General features: G+C 40.3%; 1 protein-coding gene across 2 annotated transcripts in view; it reads right to left on the bottom strand.

Annotated features, from left to right (window-relative positions):
• The window catches only part of RELN (reelin), a 282225-nt gene that overhangs the window by 229227 nt on the left and 27769 nt on the right, over positions 1-25229 (bottom strand). For both annotated transcript variants that reach the window (XM_059847390.1, XM_059847391.1), the window contains exon 2: positions 6216-6326. In XM_059847390.1, coding sequence (XP_059703373.1) covers positions 6216-6326 — 111 coding nt within the window. The remainder of the gene's footprint in view (positions 1-6215; positions 6327-25229) is intronic.

Here is a 25229-nt window from a genome sequence, read left to right as displayed (position 1 = left end):
CATCACCCACAGCAGCTCTGCCCTAAGGCTGCTCAGAGCCAAAAGGGATACCGTGTCACTGTCATATTTTCTGAAAAATCTCTGTCCAGGATTTTTCTCCTGGGAAGCTGAGAAGCCTCAGAGAAAAATGAAAACAATAATTATCTGATTTGCTTCTCCTGTGTTTTGATGGTTTGGAATGTGTTTGGACATTGTGTACCAACAGGTGATTGTTTCATTGGTTTCTGCTGTGAATTGTTTTGGCCAAGTCATGGCCAAGCTGTGTGGGGCTCTGAAGAGGGAGTCACGAGTTTTCACTAGTATCTTTTTATCCTTCTGTCTCTATCTTTTCTCTATTCTTTAGTATAGTTTAGTATGGCATTCTTTAATATAATATAGATCATAAAATAATAAATTAGCCTTCTAAGAACGTGGAGTCAGATTCATAATTTCCTCCCTTCATAGCGGGTCCCAGAAAATACAACAATATGGTACCTGGAAACCACTCTTTTCCTCAGTTCCCAAACCATATGGAACCAGATCAAAATGATCCTTCCTCTATAAACTGAGAGGGGGTTTTGGTTGGCAGTCACATATGTAACCAAAATACTCAGTGAAGGATTATGTGAAGGCTGCTTTAATCCTGTTGAAAGGCAATAGAGTAGTAAAAATCAAAGAGCATAAGACAATTTAAGTGCCATTACATTATATCTGGTGATTGCTCTTTCTAGGATTTCCTCTAGGAAATGCATTATTCACCATATTTCAAAGATTATTTGTAACTATTCATTCTTTTGATTACCAGAGAGTCAATGTATTACCTAAAATATGTATGATCATCTTCATGGTATAGAAACAAAGAATTGCAAAAGAGAAAAGACTGTAACATCATCTTTCATCTTCAATTTTTTGTTTTCTAGAAGATGCAATTTCAGGCACAAAAAGGTTTCCAGGTAACATCACCCTCCTAGTTCTTATCAAGTAACCCACACAGTTAAAACAAAACTGAAATTTCATGAGGAGTGTATGACCTCACAGTAGGAGGAGTTATCTGTTTTAAAAGATTGCAAATTACAAGCTGTTTAAACCTACACAGAATATAAACAAAAATTTTCTGTTATCCAGTTAGGCCTATGGCAACACTTTCCAGGATAATCAGAGCTTGGAGTCCACTATCTCTACCACAATAGAACCTACGGACTTCCAAGAGGATCTTTGCAATTTAGATTGGAAGGTTAATGCATATATAAATGTATTGTGAAATTACTTGTTAATTCCATATTTACTAAAAGGTAAACATCAGTGTAGTCATTATGATTTTGCATAAAATTAGGGGTTTGGGCTTAACTAGAAAGGCTCATGTTTCCCACTGTAGTTTGTAAGAAACTAATTACACCAAACTTAAATATAATTTGTCATGTATTCATGTCCTAGGGTGACGTTATGATGCTTGTATCCCCATTCATGTGTTCTGTTTATGCTGGATGTTATGTTCTGTGCCTTCAAGACTGGCTCTGAAGAGTGAAAGTTTTGTTTTGGTTTTGCTATCAGCCGCTCCCCCACAGCTGGTGGGACTCAGAGATGGGGCAGTACATAGTGCAGCTTTTGTTTTTTGCTTTGTGCTTGCTCTTGCTTCTGCTTTGCTCCTGCTTTGCTGTTGCTCTTTGCTTCTGCTCATTAGATAGTTAAGATAAGCAGTCCAAATTTTTCCCTGGACTGTTTTTCCTTTCCTTTTTTTGGAACCACTGGAACCTGCTCCAGGCTGGGACCTGGGAAACTCCAAGAGTTTGCACCTTGTGGCTGCAGCAGCTGCCCCAGCGCCGGAGGGACTGATAACAGAGCGACCACCGCAGAGAGACTTTCTGAATTTGTCATCTTTTTCAGAGCGGTGACAAAGTGGTGTCACCCAGTATTGTTCATTTTGTGTGTGGGGGGTGCTGTGCCTGTTAAATAAACAGGTTCTTTCCACCTCTCTCCGAGGAATCCTTCCCTAGCCAGTTGGGGAGAGGGGCCGTGTGGGTTTGCTTTCTAGACGGGCCCCCTTTTGGAGGTTTTCTCCCAAATTTGCCCAAAACCAGGACAATTCATCAAGTGAAAAGCTACCAGGGAGCCAGAAAGCCTTGGGAAGAGCAGGAATGGATGAAGATGCAGTGTGAGTGGCAGGTCAAAGGCACGCTTTGATGTGCACAGCCCAGCACATCTGGCTGCTCAGCCAGCCTGTCACCAGGATCATCCTGTGTAATGAGACAGATTCGGGTCCGCAGCTCACGGCGCTCCTTATCGCTGCTGAGGGATTAGGCTGTAATCCTCTCCTGTAATTGTAGGAACGATACCCTGCTCCCTGCTTTCCAGAGCACATGGCTTTGCAGGAGCCATGTGGAGTTTTGGTGCTTCTGCCAAGCTGCAGAGGGGTTCCCCTATCACCCACCAAACCATTTATCCTCACTCTTGTTTGCAAGCAATCATTCCCACCAGACCCACCACCACTTTTGTAGCTTTCTAATATTTTTTTTAGTTCTCCTGCCTCCCACTTTCCTCTTTTATATTTGGACTAATCCAAGCAGTAAGACCCCCTAAATGATGCCATGGTAGATTAGTCTTGGAGGGTTGATAAACCCCAGAGCACAGCCAGATGACCCAAGCAGTCTAAAAAAGGCCAAATACCAACAAGAATCCTCAGGGACAAAAGCAAAAGAAAGAAAAAGCACTGATGGATAAAGAAGTCCAAAATGTGTCTCCAGAGAAAGACAGGGTGTGAACAAACTGAGGGCTACCAGTGTGGCACGTGAAAGGAGGAGACAAAGAGTGGGATTGCCCATCAGCCATCAATGCTGAAAGATGTGGGAACATTTCCATGTACACACCACACTGATCAGGAAAGGAGAGTGGAAATGACACTGAAGAGATGCAGCTGAGAGTATCTGTTGATTAAAGGGGATCTTTTGAAAAAAGAAACACTCTTCTAAAAGCTACTTTTAAAGATCATTTCTCTGCTAAAGGATCTCCCCAGCTTGGTTTAGTGAAGTTTCAACACATTTATGTTAGATCCCAGTTCTAATTCTAACTCTACAATTTTAGTTTTTACCTTAACCTGAACCCAGAAAATGGTTCACCCCAGGAGAAAGCTACTAATAATTTTTTTACCCAAAACCTCACACATTTCTCCCCAAGAAATCATTAGAAGGTTTTCCAAATAAAAATTTCAACAAGATTCATGTCAGTGGATATCAGAAACTACATATTTTCCTACACAATATGTACTGAAAAAAACCCATAACCTTAAGAATTAAAATATTAATATTTTATATCTTTTGTTTTTTTCAAAGCTTCTTGACATGGTTAACTGTTATAACTGACAATGATTGTGTCTCCATCAAGTAACTTCCTAAACTGGTAAAAGATAATTGTAGTCACAACACAGTGGCTCATAGCACAGAAGAATATGTATGTTAAGGAGACATCAAATTGTTGGGCAGTCTGGAAGATTATGATAATCTAGTGTGACCTCCTGTGAGAGACAGACAAGACCATTTCAATGGTAATATTGCAAAGAAGAAAAAATATTCTTCCCTGCACCATAAGCAACCACTATCAACCCAATTTCAGAATATTACTATCTTCAGGTTTTAAAGGCCCAGCTTTGCCCCTCCTCCCCCCATCTAATCTGTGATAAACCACATGAATCTTTGAATTGAGGCCTCTGAACCTGACTGGTCCTCAACATTAAAAAAACATAATAATTTTCAGCAAGCTAAACCTGAATATCACAATCACTTGCCTCAAAGGAGAAACTGCTTCTTTGGTGATTGAAAATGATGACACAACAGATGGATCCGGGGTTTCTAGAGAAACTGCTTTGTGTTTTCTTCAGAAAGCCAAACAATGTCACTCCCACCTACTATTTTACTAAACAACATATTAAATACTGAGGAGATCACTTTATTTTTTCTTTTGAAAATGGTAGATTTTAAAATATTGTTACTTTTTAAAACTACCAAATAATTTTTAGAAGCATATCATTTACATGCTAAACACCTTTTGGAACAGTCCAGCTTTCTCATCTCTCACTGCAAAGTAGAGATAGGAAAAGTTGATGTAGCTCTTAGTCCTGTGAGCCATCAGTACATCACAGATTAAGGATTCATAAAAAATTGCATTCTAAAGCCATTGCCATTTTTCCTTCACTGTTGATTTTTACTGTGACTTCAAAGACATTGCACAAGAGCATCATCTGCTATGAAACATTCAGACTGGGGTTTTTTTTCCTTTTTCCAATATATATACAAGCTTAGGAAATAGCAAAGAAAAACAGAAAATTAAGACCTTTATTTAAAGTATTTTTAACTAATACTGTAACACAACTGACCCTGCAGTTTTTCCACAGAAAACTAAATTTAAAGAAATAAATTCAGAGATGGCAGCAATTTTTCTATAACATAGATGGAGGAGTGCTCAAGACAGAGCATCAGATCTCCCCAGGCATGATATTTGAGAATTTGAATCGATGAGCAAAATGAAGTTCCTCCAACTCTGCATGACTGTTTTTGCATCACTTTGGCTTTTGCATTCTTCCAGCTTGTAGGCTTGGAGCTTCTTTTGCATACAGAACACACATGTCACCAGTTTAATTGCTGGTTATCTTACAGTGACAGAATGGTTAAAGTAACACATCAAGAGCTAGAGAATGACCTTTGGCAAGGAGGCCACGTTGTTTTTTCTGTCATACATCACATGTTACTTTAACATCTGTCTCAATGAAACTGCAATAGACTTATTCTACAAATGAAGATACACATTTAGGGAAAAATACAGACATTCTTTGAAAATGCACAAAGGTATTTAGGTTCTTAAAATTTTGCTCAATTGTTATTCTTAGATACTTAGTTGTAATTAAACATGAACGGTATACTTTGCCCAGTGAGTTTGCCACAATTTCCCAATGCCACAAAAACTCAATTTACAGCAAGGTACTATCTTGCCAGTGACTTAACCATCCTAGAAATTTCACAGTGGTAATTTCTTTCTGTCTTGCTTACTCCACCAGATTCTATTCATCCTGTAAACAGTACAGTGGGAAAGAGGAAACAGCAGTACAAATTCTTCCAGAAAAGAGAATCTTTCAGTGCATTTTGCACAAGGCCTGAAACACTTGTGCCAGCCATGCTCTTCCCTTTGAAAGGCTGAGCAGAATGTCTGAGGTTGAACTGTGGTGTTATCCACAGTACAAAGCCTTCTCAAATTATCCCTCAGTGCAGTTTTAAATAATGTGCTATTTACATTACATTCTTTCATTTACAAGCAAATGTATGCCTGCTGGATGACACTCAAATGCTCAGACCACTCTGCTCTATATGCTTTATAACAAAAGTACCATGAGAGGTCATTATGAAGAAAGTACTGCATTCTGGCCCAAGCAGACAAATTATTATTAAAAATAAAACATTTAAACATGCTACAGCAAGTGCAGTGCAGTTCTGTCCCATGTGACTGGTACCTGTTTTTGTACCTTCACCACAGATTGCTTGTTAGGGTCACTGAGTTCCTCCAATTTGAGGAACACAATTCTTACTATCATTTGTAAGGCTATAAAAAATGCTACCAAATAACAAACTGCAGAAGGTATAGCTGTCAATTACTTGCACAAATTTAGAAAGGATTATTTAAAAAATATTAGTCCTTAGCACAGCTGCTACTGCTGAGGGCTACAGCAGAACCTGATATACAAGATAATTTTGCAAAGCCTGTCATATCCCTTTTACTACAATTCTTCTTTTTGGACATGGTAACTAGTTGGTTGTACGAAATATCTTGACCAGCATTCTGGTTTTAAGGAAGATGTTATTAACTGAATGGAAAAGTGGGTTGACACAGGCTTAAAGGAAACAGGTTTTCAGCCCAAGAAATACTTAGAGGCTCTGGGCTAAATGCTTTAGTTTAAATGTCACACAATTTAGAAATGGCTGCTTAAAACAATTTATCTGCTGAGGCTTTTCTTTCTTAAAATTTATATTATTCAGCATACTAATACCAGGGCTGAGCAAAGGTGAAGATGGTACAAGAAGCAATAAAAGCTGCCTAAAAGCTGCCACTGCTTTATCTCATTCACTCCCACTGACTTCCATGTATTATTGATTACTCAAGTCTAAATTAACCTGTTCCAGTAATTGTCTTGCTACTGATGTCCTCTGTACAACTCATTACCCTGGGCTGCAGAAGGTAAATTGCACTGGACTTACCAAATCCAAAAGCACTGGAACCACCGACACTCTGGGAAGCCTGAACACTGGTAGATGTGTAGAGCCCAGTTACCAGCAAGCCATCAAAGAAGGTACTTGTCGAAATAGTCACTGAAATGAGAGAAACAAAATATGTGTAAATATTCTGGTTAAGATCCTATACAGCTTCTGTGAGCAGGCTCTTGCTCTTGAATGAGATCCCACCATGTAGTCCAGTGAATCCATCTGAATTTCTCCAGTATTTATGCTACTTTTACTTTCAGTTGGTGCTTGAGAAAGAAGTTGCCTTTCCCAGGAGCACAAACTATGGTATTCATGAAATGCCCAATGAGTTAGAAAATAACACACTGGAAAATAATGGCTTGTCAGCAATGGTCCGGACACTAAATTATAGTAAAAACAATGAAATAACCAGGAATATGGTACTGTTCTTTCTGGATCTAAATAGAGTACCAAGTTACAGTTATCATGCTTATTGCAGTATTAGACATTTAGGGTATATGGGCATCTGAGACATTACAGATTGTGTGCATTTAAATAGCTCAGGAATGCATTTTTAAGATATTCTTAAGTAATAGCAGAAAACATCCAAATGGAAACTACAAGTAACATTGGAATCTACACATTCTTTATTAGAATTGACAATTATTGCAATATTTATTCCATTCTTGTACACACTAATTTTCATACTTTTACATTGGTGTGTTTGACAAGGTAAGCACACAAGGGAAGCCAGTTGATGTACCCTTTTTGGATTTCAGCAAAGCTTTTGATACTGTCTCTCACAGGATCCTTCTGCAAAGAAGGTCCAGCACATGGCTGGATAAACACAGTGGCTCACAGGTTGGGCACAAAGGGTTACAGCGACTGGGATGACATCAGACTGGGGACCTGTCAGTGGTGGGGTTCCACAGGGTTCCATCCTGTGATCTCCAGGCCCTGTGCCTTTCCACATCTTCATAAATGATTTGGGCACAGGACTGAAGGCTGAGCAAGCCCAGAGACAACACAAACCCAGGAGGAGCTGTTGACTCCTTCAAAGGCAGAGAGGCCCTGCAGAGAGACCTCGACAAACAGAGGGCTGGGCAGTCACCAATTGCAATATCATCCTGTGGTTTTCCTAGGCCTTATATGAGTCCAAATCCGGCTAGCTCAGACCCTAGCCCACACGGACTTGCACAGACGAAAGTAAAAGGCGAGAAGCGCTCTTCTCCACGTGGGTACAAGCACCTTGTTTACTGGCTTGGTGGAAAGACACCCGAGAGACAACAACCACCCAGATAGAAAAAGAGCAGGCGGAACCCTCACAAGGAAGTTTTATGCCCTAGGGGATGGGGGCGGGGGAGAGAGGACCGCGGCCAATGGGATGCCATTGGGGAGGGGAGGGGAGGGGCACCCATGGGACAGACCACTAGGTGTGTGTAACAGGGGGGGTGTGTGAGGGGGAGACCATGTGATGGGGGAGGGAAAAACCCATCCACGTGACCTAACATAGTCAATAAAGGATTCCCATCACCCGGTGCAAACAACAACTAAATTAACTATTTAGTGCAATACAACACCCAATCATATGAAGATCAATAAAACAGCAAAAAGCTGACTCTGCTGAAGAAGAGTATGACTTGTAGCCCCATACACTGAAGATGCATCCAGACCTCAGTTACCACACTCATTCTTCTTCATACCTCAATTCTTTTTATTCCCTTAACTTGGAGAGATCAGTGCCTGTCAGGGACTGCTGATAAACTCTGACAATTCCTACATCACTTTCTACCTCCCGGTATTTCCCTCTTTTGCTGGAGACATCATGAGCCAGTGACTGGCCAGGAAACTGAAGAAAGGTACTCCAAGGTGACTACTAGGACATTCATTGGTGATACAGATTCAACAGAGAAACTGATGGGTTTCTTAAATCCTAAAAGTCAGTGTTTCCTCTGTGGTACACATTTGGCTTAAAATTAGTGTTTAATATTTTAAAAAACATAAAAATATTGACAGTAGCTTTATTTACTTTGAGCAGAGGAGCAGTATTTACCATGTTTAATTTATTCTTCAACTCTTTGTATTTATCTTCTTTTCTTTGATTATTCAATACTACACTGAATAAACCCTGAATCCAAGTTTTCTGCTCCCATGACTCCAAAATTTCAGTGTTTTGCAATAGACACTTCCCTGAATTCAGATGCAGGTTCAGAGCCATATGTTCATTTTTAAAGAACAGGCTACTTCTGATATATGTTAAAAGAACAGCAAAGAACTCTAGATTTTTTAAAAAATAAAAGATGTATTAGGGAGGGTAAAATAAAATCAAACAAGCAAACAATGAATTTTTTCTGCATTTGATGATGAAGTGGTGAATAAATACATGACCTTTTCTTCCCTTTATGCCTTTAAACCAACAGAGAGGCAAAACATATGTTGAAAAGTATGCCTATGTGTTATTTTTGAAGACTTGGCAAAAGAGTCAGTGAAAAGCACTGATAGAAGGGCACTGGGCCAGTACTTTGCTGCCATTTTGTTTCCCTGTAGGGAAGCATCTTATTCTTTACTGGATAGGATATAATGCAAAAGCCTACTGTGAACAGGTGACCAGTTTCTCTGTGGGAAAGAAGTGATATTTCACAATGCCTGTATTTGACTTTGGACATATTTGTGTGATTGTCAACCCTCATTTTACATAAGCATGTAATAGGTCAATTTTTATTGTTGAAAAATTTCCAACACAGTATGGCTCCCTCATTAAGCCTCTGGGAAACTGCACAGGGCCTCTAGCACATTTTTTAAAAACAGAGCACTAGGCTGTTATTACACACGTGTCATACATTTCAGAATAATTCTATAGTTCTTCAAGAAAAAAAAATTAATCACGACATTCTCAGTGATGATTTTTTTCCCTACCCACTGTTGAAATACATCAAATTCCCATAAAATAAAAGAAAACACACAGTATGCCAAGTGATAATGACCAAGAACAGGAAAGCTGTGCTAATGCACAGCCCAGCAATGGGACTGTGATTTTATATAGGGGCTAGGGCTTGTTACTGTGGGGTCCTAAATTCCTCTTCCAAAAGAACAAGAAGGTTCCCTCTACCAGGCTTTGTTTGTGCCTGGACAGTGGCTCCTGCCATATGTGTTTGATGTCAAATATCTGGCACTAAAGAAGCAAGGACCAATTCCATGACCCACTGGGACTTTGGAAAGCATCTGGAAGGACACAGAGCAGCCAGGGCTGGGCAGGCACGGGGGGCTCTGGCACTGCCCCGATGCTGCCCCGTGGCACCCAAGGGACAGCACAGCAGCAGGTGCCATCTACAAGCCCAAGCAGGCACTGCTCCATCCTCCACAAGACCCTTCTTTGGGAGGAGAATTTGGTGAGTGAAGCAGCCAGGAGGTCTGGTGGCTGGGCAGGGGTGTGCTGGACCCTGCCACCCCTCAGAGAGCAGCCCCCCGTGCCAGCCCTCCTGCTGCTGCACCAGGACCGGCAGAGAGCCCGGGTGCCCTTGTCCCACCCCTCACACCAGGGATGGCAGCACACAGCCCAAGGTACAGAGCAAGGTAGGAAGCCCTCAACTGCTTTGAAATAGTCCAGCAGGAGGGACTGGGAACATCTTCCCAAAAAATGCATTTTGGAGCAACATACTGATCAGACAATATCACACTGCAAATTTTAGAGGCTAAGGTGGTAACTACTTGAAGAATTGCCCAACACTTCCTTCTATTTTCAGTTCCTGAGATATTTGTTAATATTTACCCCCTTGGACTACTTGGATTGGTTTTTTTTTCATGGTGTCTCCCTCAGACTGATTTAATTATTTAAGGAAGAAGGAATTTCAGTCAAAACATTTCATTTCTGAGGTGAGGTTGGAGGAGAATATGTTGCCCTGGATGAAAAATTCCACTGTCATTTGCTTTCATCAACTCTTCTGCTCTAAAGTATGAGAGTGTTTCTCCAAGTTTGGACAATTTATATTCTATACATATACACATAAAAAAAAATTCAGAGTTCACATATGCTCAACAGAGACATTTTCATTTTTAGTATCTAAATATTTCTTCAAACTCTGTCCTCAGTACTCTTAGAGCACTCTCTGACTAATAAAAGCTCGCTGAAAAAAGTCCCATGAAAAATATTTCAGTCCAGCTATACTGCTTTGTTGAAGCAGAAGTGCTTTGTGAAGATATCATTTTTGATGATGTTTTGATCTGAAAAGTTTCTCACTCAGTGTTTTAAAGTAGGAAGTCATATCTGCTGGCTGGAGAGAAAGGGGAAAGAGAGGGTTCTTTATCAAAACTCTAAGCCTTCTGTGAGAAGACTCAATTCATCAAAATCCCACTTCTCAAAATGTTGAGAAATGTTCAAAATGTCACAAAGTTGCTCCAAAAGTTTGACCAATACCATCACCAATATCTTAAACTTAGGAGATAGAAAATAGACCTGGGGGCAAAAGTGACCTAGGATGGAAGAGGTGGTGACTGGAACCAGAACAGGGAATAGGGAAATTTTTTGAGAAAAAATGGGGAGCGGTGGGGGTGAGGGGACCACAGCTGGAGAAAGCAGCCAAGAGAAGGTGATGAAAAGCAGAAGGGATCTGCACCTGTAGCATGGAAATCCTAGAAAGGTTCAGTATCAGGGACTCACACAGTAACTGGGAAGAGAGACCAGGTGTAAAACCCAACAGCAAAGTGTGGGTCAGCCCTACATGCTCGTCAACAGCCAGGAAAGAATCTACTGTCTACTCTTAGTCCATCTCCTAAATCAAGTGAACAGTGCATGATGGTTAGGAAACATTCCTGTCCACAAAACACATGGATAGAAATGGATACACCTGGATTAGTGAATAACTGCAGTTTATTTTGTAAAAGCCTAGGAAATGGCTCCATGAAAAAGAAATCATACTGGGGCTGGGAAACACCATGGAAGTATCCTCTGGTGCTGTTTTGCCCTACCTTTCTTTTTGTACAAGATCTGCAGTCACAAAATGTGTTTCTGAGGATCATGAGGCCCTCACTCAATTTTCCACCAAAAATCATGAGGAGTTGCTGACTGCAGCTCCTGCACACTCAGCACATCCCTGCTGCTGTGCTTGGTTGCTAGCAAGGCTGGCTTGGCAGGCACACAGGCTGGCCTCATCCTGCAGGCCACCATCTCTGGGAAGCTTTGGTGCTGTTTCCTTGGGAAGGGAGGGGCTGTAGCAGCCTTTTCTGGAGCAGCCTTTTGTTTTGCACAACAAGTTTCTGTGAGAGCCCTGGTGCTTCCCGTGGGACAAGGAACAGCAGAGCCTCTGGCAATGCCAGGAGCTGACATGTCTCGAGGAGGAAGCAGGTCAGGAGGAGGAGGCTGGCAAAGATGCTGCTGAAATCATACCACAAGTGGAGGTAGCAGCATAACAGGAAAGACCAAGTGGAGTTTGAACTGTAGGTATAGTCAAACATTTTTAAGAATTTAATGCTGTTCTCATAAACATAATTTTCACTGTTTTCCAGTGCTGTATGCCACACATACTGCATACTATTAGAGAAATCTATTAATCCGTGTAAGTAATTGCATAACATTCTCTCGAGGGACTGATCTACTCTCCAAAAGTCTATATTTTGACTGATATTCAAAATACTCAAAATGTAGCCGATGCATCTAAACTGTAGAAGCAGAAAAAGTGCCAGTGGAGGAAGGGGATCATCTCAGGAGACAGACGCCACTGACAGGTCTTACCTATTTTGGCTGCTCTCCAGCACCAGCTGCATGCCACTGAGAGGGCTGAAAGATACAGAAAATCCACAGAATTTGCAGCTGCTGTTGATGACAATCACGGAGTATGAGAAGGAATTCATAAAGGCAAAGATCTTTGATGTCCCAAACACTCAAGTGAGTCAAGACATAGCCACAGTGTAAAACTGCACTTCTGCATACCATAGACAAAACAGAAAAGAATTCTGGTAGGGGAAATCACCACAGACAGTGGACTTCCTGAAATGGGGCTTTCTTGCATCAAAGCAATGACAGGCACTTTTTAAGGCTCTTCTCAAGGTCAAAGCCAGCTCCCTATAACACTGTAATATTGCATCATCACACACCTGAGTCATGGCTGGAAAGGATCCTCTTAGGAAATAAATTATTTATACTGAAGTAATGCTTTTGGGTTTTTTTTTTTGCTTCACTCCTAAAAAAATATGCCAGCCTCTGCAAATCAGGTGTGCAATGGCACTCTTCAGAGAGGCCTCTGTCCCTTCACTGTGCTGCAGCATCCTGCAAAGGAATGGAGACCCACATCACTTCAGCAAAGACTGTCAATGCCACACTATATTCACAGAGTATGCTGAATTGAAAGGGACCCACCAGGATCATCAAAGTCCAGCTCCTGGCTCTGCACAGCACCATGCCCAAGAGTCACACCACTACCCAAGAGCATTGTCCAAACCCTTCTGGAACTCTGTCAGGCTGGTGCTGTGACCACTGCCCTGGGCAGCCTGTTCAGAGCCCAACCACCCTCTGGGTGAAGAACCTTTTCCTAATGCTGAACCTAAACCTCCCTCCAGCACAACTTCAGGCCACTCCCTCAGGTCCTGTCCCTGGTCACCACAGGGAAGAGATCAGTGGCTGCTCCTCTGTTGCCCCTCATGAGGAAATTGTAGATTGCTATGTCAGCCCTCAGTCTCCTCAACATAGGGAGAATGCTCTTTGTCCCTTCCCAAGTTTGTTCCCTTTTTTAGGCAATGGAACCTTTCTCCCACCCTCATGCAATGCCAAACACAGGTGACCCATCCAGGCATGCAGTGCTAATACCAAGTCCAAATCCTAAAAATACCAGACTGCTCCTGAAATGCCATCTACAGCTTAAATTGCTAGAAAGCAGAGAATAACCCTGCTGCCTAATTTAAAGGCAACTGTTAAGGCACCAAAATGATTATAAATCTATAAATACTCGGGTAGAGTTTTACAGGTATGCTTTCCAAAGAGTGTGCTGATAAATGTAAGTGAATGGTGGAGAATACATTACTACAAGAATCCAGAAAGTGTATATGCTGAATTGCACTCCGAATCTTATTACTAGAAAAGAAAATTTTAAAATATTAGTGGAATGCATGTTGACATCAAACTAATTTTTATGGCTCTCAGACATACTTCACTTTCAAAAGAAAACAAAATTGAGAAATTCATAATTATACAGCTATTTCAAATATGAGCACCAAACAGACATGCAAGAACAGTATGAATCACAGGTCTACACATCATTCAGCAACAAAAGCAGAAAGCCCACAGGATTCTTACTCATACTTGTTTTGATTTTCCCAAGTAGGTGGAAGAAAGCAGAAAAAAGACATTTCAGCATGGTTAAGTAAACAGACGTGCAGTCTTACAACTGCAAGCATTCTCACTTAGCTATTGGTTTTCTAAAGCACACAGCCAAAGCACTTAATTCACAATAAAACACCAGTGAGCTTTTCTTGAAGATGTCATACAGAACAGCACCATCTCTAACCTGTGATGCCCTCACCAGTTATTCCAGTTAGCAATTACCCTCAGATGGAGGGGAGTAAAAATGCACAAGTTTTGAACTTTGTACTAGACAGTTTAAAAATCTGATTTGGCCTTGCTTTGTGTTACAGTATAGTTTCAGTTCTTCTGCCCCATGCTCCATTGAATCTCTGTGCCTTCATAGCTTTTCAAATCCTTTCCTAAATTGGTATTGAGCTACAGAGGACTGAAAATAGATTGCAGATGTGTGGCAAGATGTCTGTAACGTGATATCCAGAGACATCATTTGTCATGGATGCAAAGAGTAACCTGTCAGTCTTGTGAAAACTATTTGCAGAAACATTACTTATATTTTTGAAAGTTCATAACAAGACAGAGACAATGACATCAGCAGCAATATATAAAGTATTTATTCTTGTATTCCTAAACTATAAGGAATTGATCATGTTTGTTTACATGGTCCAAGATGCTTCAGAGCTGCCATCTCACTGAAAGTGGAGTTCCATAGTTAAACCTGTGAACAGCCTTCCAATGTAAAACCCATGTCTGACTTCCTGTGTATCAAAATCCCTGACTTAAATACATTTCTGACCATATTCAAAGCTACCAGAAACTTGGCTACATTGAGCAGAGAGGTGCTTTACTCCAGCTGGCATCACCAAACGTGTTGGCACAGCCCAGAGACCTGACAGAGGAGAGGTAAGACTGGCTGCTGCCATAGCTGCCTGTTTTAACCAACAGATGGGCAATTAAGGCTCTCACCTGGGTAAGAGGATTCAAATCTGAATTTCCCAACAAACTATTGGTTTAAAATATTTTAAACTCCAGTGCCTGTGTGGCCCAGCCACTGTCCCTTAGCTGCAGGCATTGCATTTTATATGGGAAAAAGGGGATATCAGCTGGCACAGAGAGAGGCACATCCTCTCTTCCTTCTTGGAAGGAGAGGATGGAGGTTTCAGTCAGTGGCCCAGAGAATATGTGCTACTGCTATATAAATCTCCAGAGAACATCACATCTATTTATGTCACCCCATTTAGGCTGTAAATCTCACCCTAATGTTGATGTTTAAAACAGACCAGATGAATCACACTCCAGAAATGTCTGATTCTCCTCACGGACTATAAAGGGAGCCCAGACTGTAAAGCTCAGCTGTAGATGTCAACACTGGAAATGGCTAAACTGAGATTATTCCCACCAAGAGCCATTCACACAGAGTAACTGAATGATCCAATTTCTATTAAAATGTCCAACTATTGCCCCCATCAGAGGGAACTGAGCAGGAATTAAGCATCCCAGAACCCAGAGCTCACCCGGGGACATCAGAGACAATGACTATCTTTATATTCTTTCTTGTGTTATGCCAAACATATCACTAGTGCTTAGCAACTTAGCAAGCCCTTGTAGTACCAAAGCACTCCAAAGGGCATCAGCAAATGCCTGTTATTTCATTTGATAATTCACAGAATAGTATTAATGGAGATTAAGCAGCAAGCACAATAACCTGCACATCAAACAAAATGTGTTTCAATAAAATGTACATCAGCTATGTCTCTAAAATTTTAAGCACTGAATTAAATTGTGTGTGCCATAGCCAAAACAAGAATAATCATCAAGATACCATTTCCTGCAATGATTGGAGAGGATAGTTATTTCTAATTTTAGCATAAGAAACACAAACCCAATCATATCATTTATTGAAATGCACCTCCAGGCAACAAATACTGTAAACATGAGAGTTATCAGCATGACATAAAAGCCAGTAAAATGTGCTTTAACAGTATTTACATGATGGTTACACTCAAATGATTGTGAAACCTACTTTCTCAGTGGTAGCATATTATCTCTCTTATCCAAAGTCCCAGGAGAAGATGGGAAGAGCTGATGATCATTCCCAGACCTCACCAGCTACATAGGGCATGAGGCAATCCTGGTTATTGGTGTATGTTGGAACTGTTTTGTCTCTTTATTCAGTAGTCACCATTCTCCTTTATTAAGTTTTGAAGCCAAATGCTGTCATGCTTCTAGAAAAGCATCAACATCAAATTTTTCTTAAAAGCAGATTAAACGTTATTGTGATTACCTTTTTATCACTCTAAGCCTGAGAATATTGACCCCTGTTTTGAAGCCTAACCTTATTTTTCATGCCTTTCAAGTTTGTGTGAGGTTGACTGTTTGATACCCATACATGAAAATTTCATATTGTTGGCTGTGCTCTCAATAAATTATTTAGAAGGTTTGAATATTTCTGCACAGTGCAGATTTTCAGAGGAGTTTGGTAAATCCTTTTATTCTGCTGTCCTCAAAAGGCAAATAACCTCTCAATACACAATTAACAATAGCATTAAAAGAGAAAATAAATGCTGGCTTGAAAAGAGAGTAAGTATAATTATCTACTAGGAATTCATTATAACTCAGTAATATCTAAATATTTGTAAGACCTTTTGTCTTAATTCTGGCTAAGGAAGCACACCCTCTAAAACCAGATTCTTCAACATGTTTACCTCAGGCTAAAGTAGCACAAATCCTCTTACAGACACATGAATTATGATGAGCAAATATCATGAAATGCAGGAGTTCTAGTGATGCTGGAGAACAAGGAAGCATCTGGCTGCACCTTGAAGAGGTTCACTGTTCACTGGGTGAAAAACTGGATGGCTGGGCCCCAAGAGTGGTGGCCAGCTGAGAGTGGTGGTCCCCAGGCCCAATATTGGGACCACTCCTTTTTAATATCCTTATCAATGACCAGGGTAAGGGGATTGAATGAACCCACAGTCAGTTTATACTTTTACAGCTTCAGGTGACAGGGAGTCTACCATTTATTTATATAATGCATGACAATGTTTTTCCTTATTTTTAAATTATCTTTTCTCTGAATTAATGTATTTTTAGTGAAGTGTTTGCTTTATCAACAGAATTCAGCATTTATGGATAACTTTCACAACTCTCAACTATCCTTTTTCCAAAATTAAGGAAACTTACTTTAGCTTCCTTATACACAGGAAGATGTTCTCTCTATCATCACCAGCTAGTTTCACTATATTTTTTTGGAAGCAGAGACAACCAGATGCATCCATGACACAGAAATCTGGGTATAATGTTGTAATGCACAGGCAGTGGTAAAAGTGATGCCAGTTGTTTCAGTCTTCACTCCTTCCCTCATGATTCCTAAGGTTCAATGTGGTGATTTTTGTTTTTTTACTCATGCTTAGCATCAAGATGATGTATTTTGAAATTCACTTCCAATATCCTGTTCCACATAGTCTACATTACTTTTGCCTCAGTTCCTCACCACCACCTTCATTTTTCAGTTATACAGCATTACATTTTACTACTTTGAGCAGCATGGTATATATACATATATATACATACATATATATATATACATATATATATATATATATACACACATATATATATACATATACATATATATATGCTGTTACCTCCCTAATAAGTTTTCATTATCATTTTGACTACTTTTAAGTTCAGGCATCAAGCCATGATAATTACACTTCTTCCTCATCAGCCACAGTCCTCCCTCCTCAGAGTGGACTCCTTGTGTGATATAATTCAAACAAAAGCTGGCATTGTCTTGCAGTTAGCTCATGAACAAGAGTGAGCAATAAAGTTTCTGACTCCATTTATCATTGATATATCTGGGCTTGTCTTCATTAAACCAGACCTTAACAAGACTGCTTAATGGGCTGCAGAAATATGAGACCCTAAATAACCTGGTGCTTTGCAGTCTAATTATATTGGGCAACCAACATAGCAGCTGTCCAAGGGACACACAGGTATTTTTTAATACCAGACTTGGGATTGGTCTGCCTGGGTGTGGGTATGCAGAACATCATCCTCCTCACCCAAACTGCTCATCTCAGAGTCCTTTCTGTACAACAGATGTACCCAGCATGGTCAGCAGAGTCTGAGTTGCATCCTGTCCAGACACAAAGATTTTACCAAGTCAGGCTCTGGGAGGGTTGGCTGTAGACTCTCAGGAGCAAGGGGGTAAGAGTGCACAAGTGTCCTGATTAGAAGGGAGAAAATAAAGAAAATCAGCATGGAAAAGTGAAGGCTGATATGCACTGAAAGTTGCTGAGAACCATGAACAGAAGGAAAAGGCCCAAAATACATCATACTTATTATTATGGGAATTATTATGGGAACGGACACGAGTTCAAAAATATGATTTAATTTTGTATGTATGATTCATGCAACAAAATAATTCTGCCTAAGTACAGTCCCTCATTTAGTTGGTGCAGAATGCTATTTAAAAGAAGCTACAGAACCCCCATCTATAAACTGGAACAATACTACTAAATAGCCTAGAGATTGACATTTTAAGTTAAAGAATGGATCAAATGAGGATTTATATGGAAAAAACATTAAATTGGGTAAATGTATGGGTTTATATTAAATATAAAGTAGTATTTGTACTGGCAGCCCATGGCTTGGACAGGAGCATTCTTGCTGGGCTCAGAACTGGCTGGATGGCCAGGCTCAGAGGCGGGTGGTGAACGGTGCTGCATCCAGCTGGTGTCCTGTCACCAGCGGTGTCCCTCAAGGCTCTGTGCTGGGACCAGTTCTGTTCAATATTTTTATTGATGACATGGATGAGGATATGGAGACTTCCAGTAGTAAATTTGCAGATGACACTAAGCTGGGATCATGTGTCTGTCTGTTGGAAGGTAGGAGGGCTCTGCAGACAGACCTGGAATGGTTGGATGGATGGGCTGAGTCTAACAGGACGAAGTTTAATAAGTCCAAATGCCAAGTGCTGCATATTTGCCACAACAACCCCTGCAGCATTTTTGGCTGGGGATGGTATGGCTGGACAATGCCCAGGCAAAAAGGGACCTGGGGGTACTGGTTGACAGCCAGCTGAGCATGAGCCAGCAGTGTGCCCAGGTGGCCAAGAAGGCCAAGGGCATCCTGGCCTGGATCAGGAACAGTGTGGCCAGCAGGAGAAGGGAGGTCATCCTTCCCCTGTGCTGGGTACTGGGGAGGTCACACCCTGAGTGCTGTGTCCAGTTCTGGGCCCTCAGTTTGGGAAGGAAGTTGAGATATTTGAACACATCCAGAGGAGGCTGGAAAGGGGCTGGGAACACAAACCCTGTGAGGAACCACTGAGGGAGCTGGGGGTGTTCAGCCTGGAGAAAAGGAGATTCAGGAGTGACCTTATCACTCTCTACACTTCCTGAAAGGTGGCTGTAGTCAGGTGGGGGTTGGTCTCTTTCTCCAAGCAGCAACTGACAGAACGAGAGGACACAGTCTTAAACTGCATCAGGGGAAATATAGGCTGGATATTAGGAAAAAGTTTTTCACTGAAAGAGTCATAAAGTTCTGGAATGGTCTGTCCAGGGAGGTGGTGCAGTCACCATCCCTGGATATGTTTAAAAAAAGACTGGATGTGGCACTCAGTGCCATGGTTTAGTGTTGGGACATAGGACATAGATTGGACTTGATCTTAAAGGTCTCTTCCAACCCAGTGATTCTGTGGTACTGAATTCTGGCATATGAATGGCTGGGCTGTAACAAATGTTAATGCAATCCTGTGACCATACATTGTATATTAATACTGCAAGTTCGAATCCATAAAAAATACTGGTTTCTAAATGTTCAAATCAGAACAACATGGAAAAGAACCTGAAAAAATAAGAAAAACATTCACTAGTCCTCTGACACATAAACACTGAATGAAAATTGAGTCAAAGGAAAATGATGTGCTTAAGAAATAAAATTCCTAAAGTAAGATCAATATTAAAACTCAGTGGCATCTGTTTGTCTCATCTTCATGGTTATGTGGCTAAATGGGTCAGAGGCAGAGATGGGGACAGTCAGACAATACATATGCTTATTCCTTACAGTGTCATTCTTCACAGTGTGGTTTGTAAAGGCTGAGCATCCCAAGTGACTGGCACTACCTCAGGAAGGGTATGGCTCCAGGTACATCACTTTGGCAAGAGCTATTGGTTCTTGGTGTTAGGTTTGTTATAATGGTCAACTTCTGAACAAGAAAGAGAGGGCTGGAACACCAGCACAGTGGCAGGTTGTGATTATGAAATATTTGACAGGACTCTGGGGGAAAATCCTCAAAGTGGATTTTTCTCTCTATTTTGCTTGGGCTAAGGGCTGGATCTGAAGATTAAAACAGGTTTCTTCTAGACTCCTGTTTCTACACAGGTAACAGATACTTTACCACCTCTAAATGTTCACAAAAAAAGTCTGAGTCCAACATTCTGATTAGGCAACCAGCCAAACCACGCACGCACAAAAACATACAACTGCAGCACAGTGACTTGTGTTGAACTTGTCATTATCAGTTAGTTGCTCATTAAATACTTTATAAATGCAGTAAATTCCCAAGTGGTCACTTTCTGTTCTTAAAAAATAAATAAATAAACAAAGGGGAACAGCATGGTTCTTGTCCCTGGTGTGCCTAACTATCCCAGATAACACCAGTACAAATTCCCCTAGCAAATAAGGGATTTTTAACAAATCACTTCATGTCCTCTTTCCATACTGAAATTCCTTCTGCTCTGCACATCCCAGTGAAAGCTATAAGTATTCACAGCCATGTTCCCTGCTATGACTCATATCTTGTTAGAACAAAAGAGGCACTTGGCTCTCTGGAAAATAAATCCCACAGCCGCCTGCCTTGGATTGCTGCAAGCCTACAGCTCCCTGGCTTGTGCACTGTTGTGTCACAGAGGTCTTCATGTCCCACAGGAGACAATTACTAAGAACTACCTCCAGAATAGGTGAGGTTCTGCATATTATTATAGGAGGGGGAAAAGGCTAAAATTGTAAATATATTTATAAAGGCTCAAAAAGCACAGTTACTCTGTGGGAAAGTCGGTCACCTGACGAGCTAAGCTCTGCAAAGAGCACAGCCACTCTCCCAGACAAGAGGTTATTAGCAATAGGAAAAACTAAACTAATTGCCAGAATAACTTGTATTGGTATCCTCAGCAAGAAGCCAAACTAGCCAAGAAGCATGATAGCTAGCAGATTTCTGTCAGAAAAAAAACAATGAAGAGATTTTTTTTTCCTTCCTTGCATTTCTTCATCAGTTTGTCAATTAAAATTTTAAGAGTGAAACAAAGAAACCAAACAGCCCCCCTGGAAAAACCCCCAACAAAACAAATTGAGCAAACAAGTGGCAAAGTTAACCAAATCTGTTTGATCCAAACACCACTGACTAGACAAGGCAAAATATATCATTGGGAACACAGTTAAATCCATAGAGCTCTATTGGTCATTCTGTCTCCTGTTCTATGGCATGTCTTTACATCACTGAATGAGTACTGCCACCAAATAAACCCCCAGTATCAGCAGACACCTACAATAACATAGGCCATTAATGCAAATGTACCAGCTGGTCAAGATCTTACCTAAATGGTGAAGTTCTTCTTTCAGCCCCCTGCTCCAGTGCCAAATTGGACAGACACTTCCATCAGATTCCTCTCAGGAAGGAAGGTCAAGGCAGAAGTGACACCAGTATCTTGTGATGGGTATAAACCTCAACATCCTTTCCCACAGAGTAACTAGGAGGAGAAAATACTCCAGGTTTTTGCACCAGCAGATATCTACACTTGCAAAAAAAATTCTGAGCAACCAGTGAAAAGAAACATGTGCCTAAATATGGAAGAGGAACATTTAACATTCTGTTCTAGCTCCTGGCTCAACAAGAAACATCACTGTCAACCTGCAATGCCTTGAATAAGAGAAAATAAGAGAAACTTTCTGCATAGGAGAAGACTCTACATTGGTTTTACTGCAGCTGCTTGAAGCTGGACTCTCCAAGAAGTCAAACATTCTGAGAAAAAATGCAGAAGTCTCTGGTTCACCCTCAATGTCTCCCTCTAATTCAGTAATTAAAGCACAGAAGAATGGCCAGACATTATTAAAAGTAGTCATGCCACTTCATACAGATCTAGCTATGAAGAAATTAGGCATAAATAAATATAATTAGTGTGCTTCTGGGGAACCATATTTTCATAAATATATTCAATATTGTCTTTTGAACCATATATTCAATATTGTCTTCCACTTCTGTCTTTTAAATCCCACAGTTGATTCAAAGAATGACTCTGACATCTGTCTAACCCCCTCAGTGCTGCACACTGAGAATGAGCAGGAAGAATCAGATAAGCAGAGTACAGAAAGATGGATCTGGATATGAGCTGGGATGCACTGTACACTGAACTTTCAAAATACAGAATAGGCAGGAGTCAGCAAGCATGAAGTGAAGTACATTTAAAAATCCACACAACAATGAGTGTTTTAGAAATCCACCTCTGTACACTTCTCACCACATTAGTTCAGAGGCAAATGAATTCTCCTGCCTAAAATCTTAAGAAACTTTGAATTTGCAAGTTTGCTAAATAAGCTTCCTCAATAAGTAATAGAAAGAGTGCAGTGCCAATAGTATTTGAACATTTACTGTTATCTTGAATATGAAAAGAGGGAATAATGATCAGCTTTCAGGAGGTTGAAATGCTTACAATTTCATAAATGATACAGTATTTTTATTATGCCATTTTCAATGAAAACCAAACACTTTGATCTTCTCCTGTATCATTTCAGTTTGAAATTTAATATTTCAGTTCATTTTGTTAAACTTAAATTTTTAAAAAAACCCTATTTTAATCTAAATCAAGATTTTAATGTCCTTTCCAAACACTGTTCCAGGTGGTCCCTCCACCTCAGGGAGGCATTTCACTATGCTCCAACTTTTACACTCTAGTTAATACATCCAACCTTCCAATAGAGTAAAGGCAGTAAGATCCTAATCACAGATTTTGTGATACTACATACAAACACAAATTACAATTTAATCTTGAGGTGACAAAGAAAAATGTGAATTTCATATTCAATTCAATGAACATGAAAGCAAAAGTACAAAAAAGCCCCATTTAATTTGAGTAAAACTCCCCTTTTCCAGTTTTTTTTTTCCAAATTTAAAAAAGTCAAGAAAAATGGTAGTCTTTTTCCAAGTAAGGTTTTCATTCTGCAAAAGCTGTATTTTCTATTATAAATCATTCCTGCTGGAACGGGTTTTATTCCATTTCCTAGAGAGCAAAGGGGCACTTTGCCTCTACTTGAATGTATTGTAATGCCTTCTTATAATTTCTTTTTTTCTCTTTCACATCTGACATATTTTTCCTTATTGCTAACCCTGAAATAAACATGACTAAACACAGTTTTCCTGTGAGCTCACATACAAAAGTAGTTTGGGCAATGTATTCATTTTTCTGTTTATATTATCCTGTCAAAAACAGGGAGAACTTGGCAGTTCCTCAAGTCTTGAAGAACAAAGTCAAAAAGAAACCAAGTTATCATTAGGCAGCCTCTCTGAGCACACTAGTGTAGAGCTGCAGGACTTGTCTCTGAGTTCAAAATGAGATCTACCTTGAAAATCCCTGGGGAAAAAGGTCATATTGTAGATATTATATCATTTATGCTGGTTTTAGACTTCTACTTTCTCACTCAAGGACAACTTCCATGTCCCACATCTTTGTAATGAGACAGAGTGTGCTACCTCCTCTCCTTTGCATTCCCACAGGTCTCCAAGGACAAGGAGAAATACGTGCTACAGAGATATATTACATCCAACTACCTCAGAAAGTCAGGCAGCAAAAAATCCGAGCCATTTTAGTAAAGAAAACACTCTTGGAATAGATATTTTTGGATGCACAACAGGGTATTAACCTGTACCATTGTTGAGCTCATCCTCTTCTCTCTTAAACTTCAAGTTTGCTTTATGCAGGAACCAGAATTCTGCCTCATACTGCAGAGAAGCACTTTTCAAAAGGGAAAAGCACTGCATCAAAGCAAGATTTCTACCTTGGACAACAGCAAATTGCTTGGCAGTCCTTTTATTGTATTCAAGGCATTCTCAGGCAGCTGGGCCTCATTACCAGCAATGGTGCTCCAGCCATTAACTTCAGAGAGATGAGGATAAAGCACTAAATGCAATGGAGATAATTTAAAGCATGTTAAGCAAGGAAATGAACTAGTGTGGAGCTCTGCTCATGCTGTATGCTAAGCATGCTTCCTGGGGGCTGCTGCAAAACCATCTACACTTTGGGACAGGAGCTCCTACAGAGGTTTTGTTTTCCTTCCAGCCCAGTGGGGCACTGCCCTGGTGGGGGCCTTGCAGAGCCACAGCAGAATGAGCAGCTAAAGGATGAGGTCCATCCCTTCCTCCTCATTGTACCAACCCTAGGGCAGGAAACACTCCCAGGCAGAGTGCTGTTGCAGTAAGTAGCTTTTGGGGAGCAAAAAGAATTTGTCTGTATAGGATTTGCTGATTTGTTTCTTGAGAGTTTTAACAGCGCTAGTGTTGTAAATTAGTGAAGATAAATGACACTGGCATTTGGGCTTAAGACCAGACTTAGAGCTAGGTCTCAAATAGATCTTTATGCTTCCATACAGACCTTTGTGTTTCATACAGCACCAGTAAACACATGAGGCTGTCCCACCACTGCAGTTGGGTGTTTTGATCGATTTGTGGTTCAGCAGCCACATGCCAACATGCCAGTCAGGACCTGCCCTTCTCCCCAGAGATACTGACACTCATTCTGCAGCTTTTTAGTGTAATTTGTTCATTGTGAACCAATACAGCTACAACCTGGTCCAAGTCTAACATCAGACTAGATCCAGCACTTGCAAAGTCTCAATTCTCCTCCCAGATATTTCTGCTTTTCTAAGGAATGCATAAATATTACAAAGACAAAATTGCAGCTTTCATCCTACAGAGGCTGTACAAATTTTAACTGAACCGTATTTTTTTTTGAAAGGTACACTTAAAAAGAACTTTAACAGCTGCTCTGCTGCTCTCAGACTTTAGGTGATTAATTTCGAAGTAGGTTCTATAAAAGAATGAACAATAACAGCCAAAGGTTGAGGCATTAATATTAACCTGTAATAAAAGGAATGATGTTTAAACCATTCCTAGAAATAAAAGATGAGTACCTGGTCCTAGAGTGCTGGAAGAAGCACATAGCTTAAATTATATCCAATCAGGCAAAATACAGATATTAAACATTTATGAGCAGCTCTGATATATTCTGAATTAATCAGTTCTGCACATTTAAATGTTTTAATATTTAATGCTGCCACCTCAACAGTCCTGAAGAAATATTAAACTTTTTTATAGTCCTTTGTAAGGGATAGCAAGAGATTTTACTACACTTAAAATCTGAATTATGGCTGTAGGTTTTGCACTGGGCTGTGTTTTGTGGAGAACCATGATCATAATGTATTGAACTACAACTGAAATTTTGAACATTTTTACCACAGATGAAACAGAAATAAGGGCAGTAATAACACAAGTAACAATTATTAAGCCAGGGGTAAGTACATGTCCAATCTGATTAAGTCTCCTAGGCATGATGGATTACTCATGAAGGCTTACTAATATCATGCTTTCGTGAAATCTCTCAGATGAGTGTAAATGGCATGCTAAAGGCATTTGAGACATTGCAGAATATTAATGTTAGTGTGTTAGTAAAGTAAATCTACAAAACACCAGC

Source organism: Haemorhous mexicanus, chromosome 5 (assembly GCF_027477595.1).
Source record: "Haemorhous mexicanus isolate bHaeMex1 chromosome 5, bHaeMex1.pri, whole genome shotgun sequence".
Lineage (NCBI taxonomy): Eukaryota > Metazoa > Chordata > Aves > Passeriformes > Fringillidae > Haemorhous > Haemorhous mexicanus.
Note: the sequence above shows the minus strand (reverse complement) of the source record. Positions and strands in the feature narration are given on the sequence as shown.